The sequence below is a fragment of the Filicampus tigris genome, chromosome 6, assembly GCF_054856515.1.
Source record: "Filicampus tigris isolate MCC_2025a chromosome 6, RoL_Ftig_1.0, whole genome shotgun sequence".
Classification (NCBI taxonomy): Eukaryota; Metazoa; Chordata; class Actinopteri; order Syngnathiformes; family Syngnathidae; genus Filicampus; species Filicampus tigris.
The window spans coordinates 11,420,079-11,436,847 of NC_141222.1; the positions used below are offsets into that span (position 1 = coordinate 11,420,079).

Genomic DNA, 16,769 nt, shown 5'->3' on the forward strand with positions numbered 1-16,769 from the left:
TTATTTATGTTAGTTGAAGACGAAAATGTCGTTAGGTGTGAATGTGAGTGTGGATGGTTGTAATCCCTCTAGCACAGAAGCTTCAAATTTAAGGCCCGCAAGCCAAAGCTGGCCCTCAATGTCATTTTATTATAAATGACCACAGAAACATGTTAGATAAGGGACAAGAGATAGAATGCGCTACATCACACTCTAGCTAGCCAGTGGCAGTGCAGCTCAGCAGTTGAAGGGGATGTCAAGTCAAAAGTTTTGTTTACAATTATATGTTCTATGCACTCACACTAATCTAAACACAGCAGTCTGATTAATACTGCATTTTGTGAATGTGAATTAAGCAACAAAATCCACCTTTTTTTATCCATCTCTTGGGCAGGCATTTTGCTACTTGCTGTTGACAGAAAATGACATCACAATTGCTAGGGCGTGTTTCATGACTTTACCCAATGTGAATTGTGAATTGAACCATCCATCAATCCAGTCACTTTATCATTTATCCTCACTAAGGTCGCAGGTGTGCTGGAGCCTATCCCAGCTGACTCTCACACACAAAAGCTTGATTTTGGGCATTGTGGTACGCCCCTAACAATTATACATTTTTGTGGTTTCACCACCACTGTAACTGGTAAGCATAGCTATCATGTGGATGAGGACAAGTTTGACTCACCTGAGCACTAATCAAACTACAGTACTTTCTTTTTACGTATCAATCTGAATCAAGACTGCAGAGAAGTAGGCATTTTCCAAAGGGAGACATACTGTAAGTGAACGAAGAAGCGGAAGAGACTTTATTACCAATGACACACAACTTTATTGAACATATACACAAAATTAGTCTCGCCCACCTTTGGACAAGAAATCATAGAGTCATGCAATTCATGACCTGGATGTAATAAAAAAAATAAAATAAAAAAAAAAGAGTAGAATGCTGCATTAGAGAGAGGACAATGTTCAGCACAAGGAGCTGATTTCACTCTTGCTGCAGCCCCACTTGCAACAGGCATTGGACAGTCCCACAACTACATCCCGTCCTTTCCTATCAGCACTTCGAAGAGCTTCGAGAACCTCTTCTGAGATTGGCGAGCGAGCCGAGCGACTGAATCCAGCGGCCACAGATGCCGCTTCAAATGTCGGGTCCTTCCATACGTTGGATTGTGCAGGATCCTGCTCGCTGGCCATTTGCGGGAAAGGATTTGCATTCCATTGGTCAAAAGCCTCGTCTCCCATAAGAGCTTATAGGAAGAGAAATTACAACTTATTTTAGGATGAATATTTTTATAGATGATTTATCTCACTTACCTTTATCTCCAGTGCTTCTTCTCCAGCGAGAGCCGCCACAGGTAAAAATGACAGCACGTATAAACTCTCTTCCACACAGTTTCATTCCATAGAAAGAGGAATGGGCTTCATTCGGCCGCACTTTGTCTACCAGTGCCACCAAGAGACACAGGGTCAAGAGTGCTGCCTTCCACATGGTCCTTAAAAATCTGCTGTAGCTGTCTCACTGTGCTGAAAAGAGCCTCTGCAAACCCAAGTGGGGTACCTACTTGCTGTCCGTGATGTGGTTCGTGTTTCATTTTGGACATCTTATATAGGTCTCAGTTTCTCAGAGAAGCACCTCCGGTTTTGTCATGTCCAGAGATAAGAGCTGAGACCTTTAGGGGCAACAATGCACATTCAGTAACAGAAATTTGTGATTACATAGCAAATGATGCCACAGGTGACGTCAACAGAGCTGTCTGCAATCTCATCGCCTGTGACCTTTTATTTGCTCTTTCTGCCCTCACTATTTGTTGTTGTTGTGCTTTGTGTGACACACAACAGTATCTCAGTCATGGTATCTTCTCAACAAGAAACGGAATGGAGATCACTCTCATCAGTTTAGGTTGCTCAACATCTGTGGTAAATCTTGTTTGGTCTGTCGCTTGTGCGCACACATGAAAGCTCATACACATATTCTACACTGTTGGATGGCCTAAGGAAGTATAATTCTGCATTGAAAATTGAAGTAAAGTATAATACACAATATTATGTAAAATTCCCTTTTAATTGATTATATACAAATATTTGGATCTCTGGAGTGAATGCACGCCCACACATGAAGTGTGACATTATGCAACATAGTAATGGTTTTGTTAGATGACTATTTCCGAAAATTCCTCTCCATGCAAGCAGCCGCAATTGTTACAATTTGGACGGTTAAAATAATAACTTCCAATGCTAAGATGAGCGAGGATCAGCCACTTTCGAGAAATGGCTGGATGACACTGTCTGAAAAACTGTCAAAGCCAAAAAGGTAAGCACAGCGGCGGTCCTGGAAACTTTAGCTTAATAAGCAGCACATAATTGATTGCTTGGTGAAGTTGCCAAGGTGGTGGTGGAGGTGTTTGGCAGTTTGACCACTGCATGTGCCACCTGCATGGATCTCACAGGTGTAATAACATGGCTAAGTAATGGAGGGTTGACTTGACGAGTGAAAGGCTTTAATAATCTCTCATGCTCTTAGCAGTTTTTTTTAGTGTGACTCGGCATTATCCCTTAGCTTTGCCCTAGTCACTATGGTAACAAAACCCATTCCTACATTGGCTCACCTGACAGTACAGGAAGGCAGAGTGAGCAGTGGCTCATTTGCATGAAAAAAACTAATAATTTCAACTTGGGTGTTAAAAGTGGATGTCAAGTGTGCTATTACTAATCATCCTTTGTTTATCTTGATAAAAATATGTCGGAGAACTTTTGTTTGTGGGAACTATTGTAAATTGTAAGAGAAAAAAGTGAAAATATGTCTACTTCATGAACAAAAGAACAGAGGCTACACCAGAAGATGCAAACCACTCAGATTTTTGCCGATTTTGGAAAATCGTGTTTGTGACATTATTACTGTAGTCATTGGTGTAGCTTTGTCACTCTGCGTTATTTGCGTCACTGTTTTTGATTGGTATTAGAGTTTTTCTCAGTTGCTTTGGTACATTTCTCAGATCAGAATTGAAATTGTCAAAACCACTTGTCCAATTTTCACATCGTAGTGTTACTTGTGCACATCAGAAAAGCAGCTTCTCAAGTTGCAAATGGTTTGGCACATCCATGGAAATGATTATGTACAATTCTCTGCTGTTTTCAACATTATCAATTGCTTATGTCATGTTGATTAAAATGTGTAGTATGACTTGTCTGTGACGCCACATTTTGGCATTAGTTCATTGTACAAATGTCTACATGCAAAATGGCTGAAAGGTTGTCTTAAAGCCAATGATCAACCACAATTCTGAAATAGCTCATAGCAAGTGAAGATGATTGTTGTTATGTGGGCGAGAATTTGATGCCCAAAGGAAGTAGGAAGACTAAAATGCAATTTTAATTTGCACATATTGTTTCAAGAAATGCACTTAGTGTTTGGCAAATTTAAATTCTGATCTGAGAAGCGACTGAGAAAAACTGTACCACACTACTGGACATTTTAACATGCTTGAGGACCCTGCATCATTTTCACAACTGTCATTGTATCAGCAATTACCGCATTACTGGTACTGTTACATTGCTCAAATTACATTTATACAGCAACATTTGAGGACTGTGCCTCACTATTAGTCCATTCCAATATTTTAGGAGGGAAGTGTATTTTTTTTTTAATTCACACAGGCAGCGGGAGTACCAGCAATCTCCACGCAGAACCACCTGAGCTGAATTCAAAACACTTATCCTTGAATAGAGGCAGATGCGCTCAAAACATGCACCGCCACCATGCCGGACTATAACGTTACACTATTTTAAAAATAATTTGAACCTACTAAAAATAGCAGGACATTAAAAAGAAATCCATAAATACACGTTCTTTGTTGTTTTGTTCAGAATGCCACTTTTTTAAGGGGTAAATCGAATGTCTTTCTACTATTTCACTAATATTAATCAAATTATTATTTGCGATGTTGAAATAAATGTTGAAATAAATAGTATCTTTCAGTTAGCAAAACTTAGGAAACTAAAGGCATTATAATGCTGCCTATTAGTAAGACTTTCATACCAGCTCCGAGAACGCCAAGTCGCCAACTGGCGAGTCCACATTGAAACTAGAAGTGGTCATGAGACGCTTGCGCCAGTGAGAGTGACAGACAGTAGCGATTGTCCACTAAGAGAAGAGTATTGTTAAAGACGTAAGGACCACCTCCCAAGTGGTCCAATCACCATATAGTGGGGGGCGGGGATTAGGCAAGAGGCTAGCAACAGTTGCCCCGGTGAAGGCAAGGCGCCATAGTCACGGTAGTCCTGGCGACAAGAACCAAGCAACCGGAGTCAACAACAACCCGAATGTAAGGGGGAAACTTATCACTAAAAAGGACAATACCGGGGAAAAACAGAGGTGAACGCCTCAAAATGATATTGTATTATTATTTTATGCTCTCTAAAGTTGCATGGCTGTTTTTGTTTGTGAATTCGTCTGTGTTTGATGAAAGTGCTCGAGCATGTCGGTGATGAAAGTGGTTGCTAGCTTTTTTTTGCGTGCGCAGACGGTTGTTATGGCGATGTCAGATCTCTGATCAGAGCACAAGATGGCGGGTGCGTTCTAACGCTTGTGACTGCCCGACTTTTCCCCCGACTACTGTATTCACTTTTTGTGGAGTGTCACATTTAACTTCGAACACAATTAGACCCGAGTCGTGTTTATGTCTTCCTCGAAGAATCACAGGCACGCTAGCATTGGTTTCTAGCCAATAGCTTGGTAGTACAAGCGCATATGAAGCTTACTATCTGACATGAGCTGCTAGCTGGGCAAGCTATCACTCTCGCTAACTCAACACACATTCAAGCAAGAGGGGTTACGTTACAACTCCACACATATTATCTACTTTCTTGAATCGTGCATGCTTTCTAAACGTGCGTATTTTGGGAGTTCTGAGTTAGGTACTCCTTTAAACTACTTGGGAAAAGTTTTTGTTGTGACATTGAACTCGCTCCCATGACCCGATGTGCTTGGCGATCACTTACGCGTCGTGTTTACCGTGTGGGTGCACACCGGAGTGGTTTATCTCACGTTGCGATGGTCTAAAGTCCTGAATGGCTGGGTCCTATAATTGTGCATGTGAATCTAGTCTTAGCTACAGAGGTGATAAGGTTACAGTAGGTATTAATTGGGCTGTCAAGCACTTGAAATAGTAGTTACAGTATGTTGCAGTTCGTATGAATAGAAATTGTTTATGTTTTTACGATTGAAAATGAATTGTTGCCTGTTGGTTGCTTAATTTTTATACATTTGTAGTGGACTAAAGCTGAAAAGCTCAATAATATTGCTTAGTGTGAGCGATAAAGCCTTACTTCCTCTTCAGAGACACACGCACACACACACCAAGGTCTGTGTGGCAATAACACGAGTGGATATGACGTCAAAGACATGTTTATAGGATTTTCACTATTGAGATCCGTCTCCCTCTTTTAATCAACAGAAGTAGCGCCTGAAAGCATTGGTTGCCATGGAAACTTCTGGATACTCGGAGGACCTCCAGCCTCAGCAGACCAACACGGTAACCATAGCAACCCCGGCTTCCACCACACCCTCTTCCACCAAGACAGCAGCAGCACACTTCCTGGCCGGACTACCACTAACCTCTGGAAGCATTGCATCAGCCAACCAATCAGCCAAAGGTGGACAGGATGCACTCTCTTCCCAAGGCCCACCTACCCAGACTCAGAGCCAGAAGGCAGCTGTTCTAGCGGCTCCCTCACAGCACTACATAAATCCTGAAATCCAGCACACTGTGGCCCAGAAGACTAATGGTCAGAGCACCTCACCCCAGTACATCATAGTGACGGTTACAGGTAAGTGCCATGTGACAAACTATCGAATACTTAACAAATATACTCATTGTGTAGCTCGCACAATCATTACGAGGACATGACATGACATGACATGTAGGCAGTCCAATCTCATGAGAATATTTTTGGGGTGTAAAATGAAGGTTCGATTGTAGCTAGTTTGTGATGACGGCTGATGGGATAAAAACAAAAAACAAAACGAGGTTGGGTATTATAGGAAAATCGGTTTAAAAACAATCTTCCTGCTTAATCGAGTGCCAACACTCTTGAGGACTTAGTTGCACTGTTTTTTTTTTTTTAATAAATAATACATTGGTCTACACCACCTTTTTCAAACAGAGAGATTCTTTTTGGGGACTGAATAATGAGGATGTCTATCTGTTTGGTACACACACACATTTGAAAAAACAAATTGCTAAAAAAAAAAAAAAACGTAATTATGTGTTATTATTAATTAATGATACAGTGTTCATTTATGTAAAGTCACTGATCATATCAATGATTTTCACAATAAAAAAATAATTTTACAAGTTGGAAACAGATACATGTTAATATTCAGCACTTTATTTCTATAAATCTCTGCATTGGTTAGCTACTTTTAGATCAGGCTTGCAGGCTACCCATGTGGTCCTTGGGGGCTACCTGGAGCGTGCGGGTACCATGCTGGAGACCACTGCTCTATTTGAAGTGGTTGGGAGCAAAATGTGTGCCATGATAATGAAAAAACAATTCAATTTAATAATTAAAATAACTCTTTTATCATGGGCAAAATTCAACTATAGCTCTCGTCTCCTGTGATATCCTGCTCTGCCTGTTCTAGATGTGATTCAGTTATTTTAAACAATATTAAGTATCACCACTTTTCAGTCAATGTGAATCATGTCAGTATTTTCTTCCTTGTATCTTTCTAGCAAATCAGTCAGTGTTGTAAAAAAGGATAATGCAGATATGATAATTACAAGCACAAAAACGCAGTAAATACCAAAAAGAAAAGGGTTGACTAACTATTTTCATAGTTTCCATTGTCTAGCTATTTTAATTTTTGGGGTCGATGTTTAGTCAGCTCAGTGTTAAGTCATTATTACCATCGTCAGCACACTTAGTAATATTGTGTGTCTCTGTGCGTGTGTGTGTGTGTGGAAATGTGCGCCCGTGCGTGCGTGTGGAGGCGCAGAGACCACAACAATATAATGTGATGCATGTGGTTGCTAGGTTACATTGTACCAACTGTGAGGGATGGAATGCAGCTTCTTTTTGAGTTTGCTGGAGAGTTAGTGTTATAATAATGTAGCTTATGAAATAGCAGCCATTCCCAACTGCTAACAAGGAAATCTGTAACCATGGCAACTTAAATTGGGTATTAATGTGTGCAAATAAGTGTTTTCTGGCTATATGTCAAAGACAATGTTTGGCATTTTGAAAATCTGCTCATAACGAGAAGAGAATGAAAGAGATTGAGGCCTTGGTTCTTTTCCTGGATGTTTATTTTAGGTCTGTGTGTGAGTGGATATTTTTACCTGCTAGTGTCAAGTAACACAGTATACTCTCACCCACAAAGTCACACGTTGGGGCAGGCGGGTGGAGAGTTTGTCTGCCTCCTAATGAGAAGGCCTATTCAATCATCTTGATAACTGTGCATTTCAAATTGAAGTAGAACATGTTACAGCCAATATGTCATTTGCACGACTATGCTTCCATCAATCTGTTTACATTTGTGATCGAAGGCTGCTTATGGCAGTTTACATTGGCTATAGTATAAACATACATGCAACTTAAATAGCCTGACCTGTCTTAAAAAGACCGAATGAAGCAAGGAAATGTTAAAAGTGTCGATTTTGAATTGTCCGATTGGAAGTTAAGGTGAGTATTTATTTTATACAATTCGCAATAGGGCTTATCTGGAGGTTAGATTTTATGTTGTTAGACAATAATCAAATGTCAACATGGCCCATTCACAGTGCCTCCTACTATTTCATAGTTCATGATATGTATACAGCTGTGCTTTCATTTCAGATGTATTGACAAGTTAGAGGCAGCTGAACGTCTATCAAATCTATCAGCCACTCACTGAGAAGAGTAGTAGCAGAGAGAGAGACAGAGAGAGGGAGAGAGTCCATTGGGTGATACAATCACTGCCCTCACAGGAAAGTCGTAAAGGTTTGTTCCACAAGTCACAAGATGCAGCTCAGCTCAGGGGTTGTAACGTTTAGAACTTTGTTTATTGTCAAGTCAGTAGTTTTCAAATGTTCACCAGCAATTTGTGTTCTACATTCAAAATGAGTACGCGGTTGCTTTGTTAACTTGGAGAAGTAACAAGTGTCACGTTGCAGTAAGACAAATTGAAATCCATTAGTCAAAAGGGTTAAAAGGAAGTGCGTGAGCCTTCCCTCCACATGTTGTCCATCATCCCGTAGCCAACATCCCTCATATGTCTCGTTTTCCTCTCGCATCTGATATGCATGTTTACAAGTTGGAGGGATTTCTCTCCATCTGGGGAGATTAGCTGTCCGAGGCTGTCGTTCTCTACACACGATAAAAAGCAGAGACGAGTGCATTTGTCTCAGTTTCTCCTCAGCCGAACCCAAAAACACACATGGGATGTTCTGCAGTGGCTTTTATTACACTTTCCAAGCCGCATGTCGTGAGTTGTCACATTGTGCGTGCATGACTTCTTTTTGTTGCTCATTCAAGTCTCTCTTTCTCACTCTACTTGTTTGGTGCCCAGAGGGTTCTGCTCACTCCAATGACAGCCTGTCAGAATCCAGCTCACCTGCCCCAGGTGTGCCTACTCAAGTGGTCCAGCCAGTGCAAACCACCACTCAGGTAAGTCATCGTACTGCAATAGAAGAGGTTCACGATCGCCAAGGTAGTTTCATGTTGACGTTGTGACTGTTTCCGCCAGCAGAGGTCAGTGTTGCAGACGGTGTCACAGGCTGGCAAGAGGATTCAATCAGGACACGTCAACAATCTGCAGTCTGTACACATAAACCAAGAGGTAAAGATAAAAAAACATCGAATGAGAATCCCATCGCCATCATTATTCTGCGTAATACAATTATTCTACCTACTGTACCTTTTCCAGTAGAGCCAACAAAGTTGAACATCTGTTCTATGAGGCTGGTTGCTCATTTCAAAACAAATTTTCCAGAGAATGTAAATTATATTCATTTTTTCCAGGATTATGTTTCACATGCCAGCACTTTGGAGGTTCCACTGTATATTTATACTGCTGTATCTTACTCACAGAGGTGTTGCAATGTTGCCAGTTAACCAGATTGAAAGGGAAGTAAACACACTCAGTACTCAGTATTTTGCTAATGGAGAAACATGAACAGAATTTAGACCAGGAGTTGGACCAGTAATCTTCCAGCTGCTAGCCCCAAAGTGTCTTGATATGTACGTGAACACCACCCCACCCCAAGTAGAGTGTGGCAGGATGTGCGTTAGTAGCAGGCCTGCTGCTGTTGTTTCCACTGTTTCCTGTTCATGAAAGCAATTGAAGCGTTTTGGAAACTTTGACAGTACATAGTCAGGAAGACGCATTGTAATAATTATCTGCCTCCTCTGTGCAAAAAAAAAGTGTGCACTCCTAATAAAGTATAAAATGAAAATGAAATAAGTGGCACGGTGGACGAATGGTTAATATGTCCGCCTCACAGTGCACATGTCGTGGGTTCGAATCCGTGTGGAGTTTACATGTTTTCCCTGTGCCTGCGTTGGTTTTCTCCGGTACTCCGTTTTCCTCCCACATTCTAAAAACATGCATGGTAGGTTAATTGAACACTCTAAATTGTCCCTAAGTGTGATTGTGAGTGTGACTGTTTTTTTGTCTTTGTGTGCCCTGCAATTGACTGGCAACCAGTTGTGGTGTACCCCACCTACTGCCCGAAGACAGCTGGGATAGGCTCCAGCATGGCCACAACCCTCGTCAGGATAAGCAGTTTGGATGGATGGATGAAAATGAAATATATTTTCATTTAGCTGTTAGCACCTTCCCTCAATTGTTGCTCAGCTACAAAGTATACAAAATTAGACATCATCGCTAATTACGTCATTGGGGTCGCATAATTTCAACAACAACCTCAGCTGGTTTACTTTATGTAATAAACATTGGAGGAAAAAATTAAAATAACCTGATATTGTATAAAGAGCAAGTCAATGCAAACATTTCGTTTTCAAGAATATGTTCTATGCCAGCCCACTAGTTCAAACAGGGTATTCTGATAAATATTGCGTTTGTGGAATAACTGTTAATCCACTTGTTTTTAGCCATCTCTGGGGGCGACCATTTTGTCGTCTGTCGACTGAAAATGACATCACAACTGACCAATCACGGCTCAGATTCAGAAAACAGGTCAGCCGTGATTGGTCGTTGTGAGCAGTTGTGATGTCCTTTTCAGTCGACAGAAGGGACAAAATGGCCGCCCCCGGAGATGGCTAAAAACGAGTGCATTTTGCTGCTTAATTTATATTCCACAAACGCAAATTTAATCAGAATTCCACAATAGCCCGGAAAAAGTGCATTTCATTAAGATATGTGGCTTTCCTATTGACAAATTGATTGTTCACTACCTTTTAATTCATTGCCATTGACATATATATTAGTCTTTTCACAGTCCAGCCATCCAATCCCAGGAACTTATTTATAGGGTTTATAAAAAAAAAAAAAAAATCAAACATTAGGGTAAAAGAGAGTCTAAAAATGTCTGGCATTGAATGAGTTAAGATGCCTTGTGGGAGACATTGAAGGCACTATATAGGTCACAACACATTGCCGTACGTATACGACACTATCGTATAGGCGATAGGGAGCGATCCCAAACACAGATATTGTTTCTTCTTAATTGATGCGGGGTTTCCGTTTTTGTGAAATGAGTAGGTCAGGATAAAATGAGCAGGTCATGTCAAAGCTCCTCTTTCCTTATTATGTTTCAAGGTGGAGCAGGTGTACTCCAGCCAGGTGCAGTATGTGGACGGCGGAGGCGCCGACAACGCTTTCACCACATCAGCTATGTGAGGGACAAAGACGTTTACATCTTTGCATGTTTCAGCTTTCAGCCGTCCGAGTTACAAAATCTTTGCATCCCCCTCCAGCCGACCGGGCAGCTACTCTTTCTCCGACTCACCCCTCTACTCTCAGACCCCTCCCGCCTCCGCCTCCAACTTCTACGAGGCCACATCTAGCTCGGAGTCCGACATCAGCGGCTCGGTGACCTCGCAGACTCTCTCCTCCTCTGTAGGAGCAGCAGCTGCCACGAGCGGGGGCACCTCTGCGAGTGGGGCCGGTTACGTCATTCAGGGTTCTTATTTGTTAGGGGGAGGGGCAGGAACAGGAGGCGGACAGAGCTACTCCAGCCCAAATTCACGTGCCCCTCCGGCCACTGTGAGTATTCCAGCTTTATGTGAATTAACGGGCGATTGAATAGATGACAGATAATTAATTCCCCCCCCTCCTTCACAAATTGGCACACAACTCCCCACATTTCTTATTTTTGTTTTCATTATTGGGTGTTGTGTTGAGTTGGGCTCGGAGGCAAAGAAATACATTCATTCAATTTTAGAATGATGCCATAACATCACAAAATATGGAAAAAGGTGGCATGCTGCGAATGCTTTCTGGGTGCGTTTTCCGACCGTCGTGGCTGCGCTCTTCAGGTCCAGTGGCTGTGTGACAACTACGAAGGTGCAGAGGGGGTGAGTCTGCCTCGCTGCACCCTCTACTACCACTACCTGCTGCACTGCCAGGAGCAGAAGCTGGAACCGGTCAATGCCGCCTCCTTTGGCAAACTCATCAGGTCTGTCTTCATGGGCCTCCGCACTCGAAGGCTCGGGACCCGGTATGTACGCAATGCTCATTGTTGTAATTCTCCTGCCCGCCACATGGTTGTAAGCCTTGACGTTGTTGTTTCAGGGGGAACTCAAAGTACCACTACTATGGACTCAGGATCAAATCTGGCTCCCCTCTGCTCAGACTGATGGATGAACAGCAGCACATGGCAATGCGGCAGCAGCCGTTCTCACAGAAAAACAGGTATCCTTGTGAGCGCCTACTGTCCCTGGTCTTTGTTCTGACCTGGGTGTTTTCTGTCCAAAAGGATAAAGGCCGTTCAGAAAACAGAGGGGGTCACCAACGGGACGTCAGGGGGGGCGTCTCAGCAGCAGGCAGGAGTGGTTTGTGATATTTCAGCCCAGGTGCAGCACTACCAGCAGTTCCTGGGTGAGGAACTGGCCCATTTACGTACCTGTTACTGTTGGTGTTACTGTTTTGCATATTATTCCCCTGCTCAAAAAAAAAGGTTTAAGTGGAAGAGAATATCATGTACAGTGGTGACTCCAGCGTGTCCTCCGTCTTGTGTAGAAGCATCGCGTCCGTTGCCTGATTTTGTCGACATGGATGTGCAAGAGCGCAGCCTGCCTGATGGGATACTGCCTGAACACCTCAAGGCCTTTCAGACGCTCTACAGGGAACACTCTGAGGTAGGCGACAGAGAAGCCAAAATGTCTTCCATTTTTGTCTTTGTAAAGTCATGTCAGAAGCGAGCTTTCGGGCTTTATTTTAAATGTATTTATGTTGGTATTGCTATACATTGTAGCTACAGAAGAAGGAAGTTGGTTGTGAATTGACCCTTTTTTTAAAATCTTGAGCTTAACAAATACTCTATACCGGTACTTAAAAAAAACTAATACTAATAATAAAACCTAAACTCAAACGAAACGTTTTTAAAAATACCAAAACTAATAAACTTGCTCTAAAAACTAAGTAAAATTAGCTGAATTTAAAAAAAACAAACATCAAAACTAAAAAGTGACTATAATGAAAAATCCCAAACTATTCTAACCAAGATTCTCATATAGTTTCAGAATACACGGCATGATGTCAAACTCTATCAGCAAATGAGCTTTCTCTACTCAGGTTGCCATCTTTCTATATGTTAGCATGAAAACTGCTAGCATGTTAGCATTCATCCGTTCTCATTTGAAATAGTACCTGAATACAAGGTATGCTATAAAATCCTCACCAACCCGCCAAGATCGCTCTCCTGCTATATGTTAGCGCGGCATGTTAGTATTTTGGCAATTCTCGTACTCGCTCTCAACATTTTTAACTTTTCCGACGCTCACATTTTACATTTCAATTCAGTTCTCAGCACTTCAGCCACGCGTCCGCTTAAAACGCCATTCGACAGCTAGCACTGCTGATCTCTTCCATGCTGTTTTAAAAATGTTTTTTTCCTCAACAACAGGCCGTTCTGGATGTGATGGTGAACCTTCAGTTCACTCTTGTGGAGACACTTTGGAAGTCCTTCTGGAGGTTCAGCCAAGCCAGCGACCCAGAAACGCTCAACCTGTGAGTGTCAAAAGTCAAACTCCTTGACCCGCCACCATCGCCGCTGCGACGATAGCAACCGTGTGCTCTTTCAGTCACCACGAGTCGGAGAAACGGCTGCCAAAATCGTGCCTTGTGCTGCTGTGTAAGTTTGAGCCTGTACTACACTGGACAAGAGCGTGTGACAACCTTCTCTATCAGACGCTGGTGGAGATCCTCATCCCCGATGTGCTCCGACCCATCCCCAGTAAGGATGCGGGGAATGAAAATGCGCACAAAGTGAGGGGGATCTGTTGAATTTCAACACACGATTGCTTTGTTCCTCAGGTGCCTTAACTCAGGCCATCCGTAATTTTGCTAAGAGTCTGGAGAGCTGGCTGTCCGGCGCCATGATGAACATCCCAGAAGAGATGGTGCGCATTAAGGTTTGTTTGCATCCATCCATTTTCCAGCGGTAGCAGAAGTACTTGCACTCTGTACTTATGTAGAAGCTCAGATGCTTGTGTGAAAAATAGTTTGGTGAAGGTATGGATTCAACTCCTTTATTTAAGTAAAGGTAAAAAAAAAAATGCAGTCGGAAATGCACAAAAATAAAAAAGAATTTTTAGTGTCAATGATTATATATTATACCAGTTGACATAAAATGGCACAATGAAAAGAAATCTGCACGTAAAATAGTTTCCCTTTTTTTTACTGACATAGTGCTTGTACTGAGCATAAGAAAATAAATTCTGTTGTTGCGTGTTGTTATTAAAGAAATACCATAAAATCCCTGTGAATATCACGCACCCGTGTATGATACGCCCTCACCAAAAAATTTGTAATCTTCTCTCAACTTGTGTACAACATAGACCCCAATTTGCTGGTAAAATTTATTTATCATATGAATTAAAGATAAAAAAAAAAGTGTAAATGCTTTTAAATTTAGGTTACAACCTATGCTCTCTTTCCATACTATGCTTATGTATTAAAGTATTAAGTATTTTTAAAATCATGTTTTTGAAACTCTTGTTCTTGCACCGCACGCTCTCTTAGTAAATTTAGTAAGCAATTTTTTTATTTCTTTACTTTGCTTTTAAACCTCTGTAAGTGTGTTTGCTTTTAAATGTATTTTCGATTACAGTTTGCGAAGCATATTCAGTTACGTCATGTATGAATGAAATGCGATATGGATCAGTGATTCTATTTTTATTTATTGATGTATTTATTTTACACCGAGGTACTACCTAGGTACCAGTAAAAGGTGTTGTCATCCACACAACTTGAAAAAAGTCAGGAGTAAAAAATATATAAATTGAATACAGATTCCTGAAAATGCACCAGCAGTGCCATTTTGCGTTGCGCATATGTCTTTCCCTTAGGTGGTGTGCGTGGGCTCTTTTTCCCAAACGCTGCGTCGCTACACCAGCTTGAACCACCTGGCCCAGGCAGCCCGCGCCGTCCTCCAGAACTCGGCTCAGATCAACCAGATGCTCTCCGACCTCAACCGTGTGGATTTCACCAACGTTCAGGTGCGCTGGGGGGGGGGGGGGGGGGGGGGGGCGTCCCGCTCGCAAGAACACGAGCGCGGCGGGACGCCGCGGATCCTAATGGGCCCGTCTCCCCCACCTCGCCCCCATCAGGAACAAGCGTCGTGGGTGTGTCAGTGTGAGGACCGCATCGTCCAGCGGCTTGAGCAAGACTTTAAGATGACCCTGCAGCAGCAGAACTCCTTGGAGCAGTGGGCCTCCTGGCTGGACGGCGTCGTCTCCCAGGTGCTCCGACCGTACGAGGCCAACCCCGTCGCCCTGCCCAAGGCCGCCAAGGTCTTCCTGCTCAACTGGTCCTTCTACAGGTGAGAGGTTGCTGGCCGGACGTGGCTTTGTCTTGCAGTGTGTTAAAAGTCTAAAAACGTCTCGGCAACCACCAGTTCGATGGTGATTCGAGACCTGACCCTGCGCAGCGCAGCCAGCTTCGGATCCTTCCACCTGATCCGCTTGCTGTACGACGAGTACATGTACTACCTGATCGAGCACAGGGTGGCTCAGGCCAAAGGAGAGACCCCGGTTGCGGTCATGGGAGAAGTGAGTGTCGGAAAATGGGGGGGAATAGCGTACAACGCTCACAAAAAAGTTCAGGATATTCTGCTTTGAAAATATCCCGTTTTCGTGTGAGTTTTCTGTATCTTTTGCGTTGTAGTTCGCCAGCACAGTCAAGAGCCGATCCACTCCGGACCTGGAGAAAGGTAACGTCAGCACACCTGGTGCTGCCGGTCATAACTTCTTCTTTTGGCGGTCCTCTTGACGCCGCTTCGTCTGTTCTCCTTCAGATGAGGAAGACGAAGACGAGGATGAAGAGAGCGAGGAGGAGAGCGCCGATCTGGTCTTGCAGTCCGGCTCTCTGAGCATGCTGGAAGACAAGGAGCTGTTGGAGCCGCCTGCCAAGCAGCCCAGGACCGGTTTAAGCCTGCACAGTCTGACAGAGACGCACAACACACCGGCTTAGAGGAAAACGTCATCCCATCCTGCTCCCACTGTCGTGTGCACTCCTCTGAATTGATACTTTGGTGTTGAGTGTGTGTTTGTCCAGTGTGAGCATGTATAAGAAAACGGGAGCGCCCATTATGCCAATGATGTATTCTTTGCTCTGCGTGCTGCCATTTTGTTTCTTATTTGTCATGTAATCATGTTGATCCCCGTGCCTTCCCGGAACAGTCAGTGGCCAGCCCTGCACAAATGTCACATATTTTACCTGACACTCGATGAATGATATTTCCGTGGGTCTCCCTTGCCCCGCCTTAACCACTAGCCAGATGATGTGGAGATATTGCCCTTGTAATGTCTAAAATACATTGCCTTCTAAGCAATGTCCATGGAGGGGTGTTTTATGATCAGGATTATTGGATTTTGTGGGCTCACTAGTGGGCAACTGGTTGTGGATGCCATATTTTCTTGACTTTCTGTATGTCCTATTTAATTTGGCCAACTAACTGATACGCTGTGCCTTTGAGAGATTGCTAGCCTAATTGAGCTTGTATTCTATATCGTATGTATTGTTGCATTCATATGGGGGGGGGTAGCCTTGTTGTCATGAACTTTTGTAGCTATTAAAAATCATGTGAGCCATGTGATGGGTCTGCCAACTTTGCTGTTTGTCATCTCTCCTTTGCCCATTCTTCCATATATTCATTTCCTTCACCAGATCGCAGAGCTAGTCACTTCCTCACACAAAAACAAACCATCATCCAAGATCAAAGAAAACTTGAATAATCTTGATTCAGAAGCATTTACCCCATTGTATCCATGGTTACCTGTGTATTAACTTGATGTACCAAGTTAAGCTGTACGGTGTTTTGTAGTGTTAATGTATATTTTCCATCCCCATGTTTCATACATCCAAATTGTATGGTTTTTGACCATAAACTGCCTTAGGATACATGTTGAATGCCTACAGAGTACTAAGCTCGATTTTTAATGTGATTTCAGATGTGCTGAACTTTAAAACCGACCCTTTACAAAGAGCACAACGAACAAGTTGAAGCAGGATTGGTTATTTTATCAGGATTTCATGTTTAATTATTTTCTGAGACCGCTTAGTAAAACAATTTGTTGGCCAGGCAAAAATTCACTGCAAAAAAAATTTTAAATGAGGTGTAAAA

At 42.7% G+C, this 16,769-nt stretch overlaps 2 protein-coding genes across 6 annotated transcripts; one reads left to right on the forward strand and one right to left on the reverse strand.

Moving 5' to 3' along the window:
* Positions 1–885: 885 nt before the first annotated feature.
* Positions 886–5,229, reverse strand: rln3b (relaxin 3b). 2 transcript variants are annotated; one of them, XM_086033892.1, is made up of 3 exons: positions 4,981–5,229; positions 1,297–1,652; positions 886–1,229 (listed from the first exon to the last, which is right to left on the reverse strand). In XM_086033892.1, exons 2-3 carry the CDS (start codon positions 1,469–1,471, stop codon positions 949–951), a joined length of 456 nt encoding a protein of 151 aa, XP_085890018.1. In that variant the 5' UTR covers positions 1,472–1,652; positions 4,981–5,229; the 3' UTR covers positions 886–948. The 2 variants fall into 2 exon arrangements, with proteins under 2 accessions (XP_085890018.1, XP_085890017.1); XM_086033891.1 differs by lacking the exon at positions 4,981–5,229 and adding an exon at positions 4,019–4,191.
* On the forward strand, positions 4,174–16,241 carry LOC147145789 (MHC class II regulatory factor RFX1-like). 4 transcript variants are annotated; one of them, XM_086033887.1, is made up of 18 exons: positions 4,174–4,304; positions 5,436–5,808; positions 8,531–8,628; positions 8,708–8,800; positions 10,742–10,818; positions 10,900–11,188; positions 11,461–11,642; positions 11,717–11,836; positions 11,901–12,022; positions 12,164–12,282; positions 13,050–13,153; positions 13,228–13,379; positions 13,460–13,557; positions 14,494–14,643; positions 14,755–14,966; positions 15,042–15,195; positions 15,311–15,356; positions 15,441–16,241. In XM_086033887.1, exons 2-18 carry the CDS (start codon positions 5,463–5,465, stop codon positions 15,614–15,616), a joined length of 2,538 nt encoding a protein of 845 aa, XP_085890013.1. In that variant the 5' UTR covers positions 4,174–4,304; positions 5,436–5,462; the 3' UTR covers positions 15,617–16,241. The 4 variants fall into 4 exon arrangements, with proteins under 4 accessions (XP_085890013.1, XP_085890016.1, XP_085890014.1 ...); XM_086033890.1 differs by having other exon boundaries at positions 8,711–8,800; XM_086033888.1 differs by having other exon boundaries at positions 4,225–4,354.
* The last annotated feature ends 528 nt before the right edge of the window (positions 16,242–16,769 follow it).

What these genes read in the sequence shown, in the direction of transcription:
- rln3b (XM_086033892.1), bottom strand. Translation starts at nt 1,471, where the DNA reads ATGTGGAAGGCAGCACTCTTGACCCTGTGTCTCTTGGTGGCACTGGTA. An exon ending in AAGAAGCACTGGAGATAAAG is followed by an intron (nt 1,230 to 1,296) that starts GTAAGTGAGATA and finishes TCTTCCTATAAG; the next exon opens with CTCTTATGGGAGACGAGGCT.
- LOC147145789 (XM_086033887.1), top strand. Translation starts at nt 5,463, where the DNA reads ATGGAAACTTCTGGATACTCGGAGGACCTCCAGCCTCAGCAGACCAAC. An exon ending in ACTCGAAGGCTCGGGACCCG is followed by an intron (nt 11,643 to 11,716) that starts GTATGTACGCAA and finishes TTGTTGTTTCAG; the next exon opens with GGGGAACTCAAAGTACCACT. An exon ending in GCACTACCAGCAGTTCCTGG is followed by an intron (nt 12,023 to 12,163) that starts GTGAGGAACTGG and finishes CGTCTTGTGTAG; the next exon opens with AAGCATCGCGTCCGTTGCCT.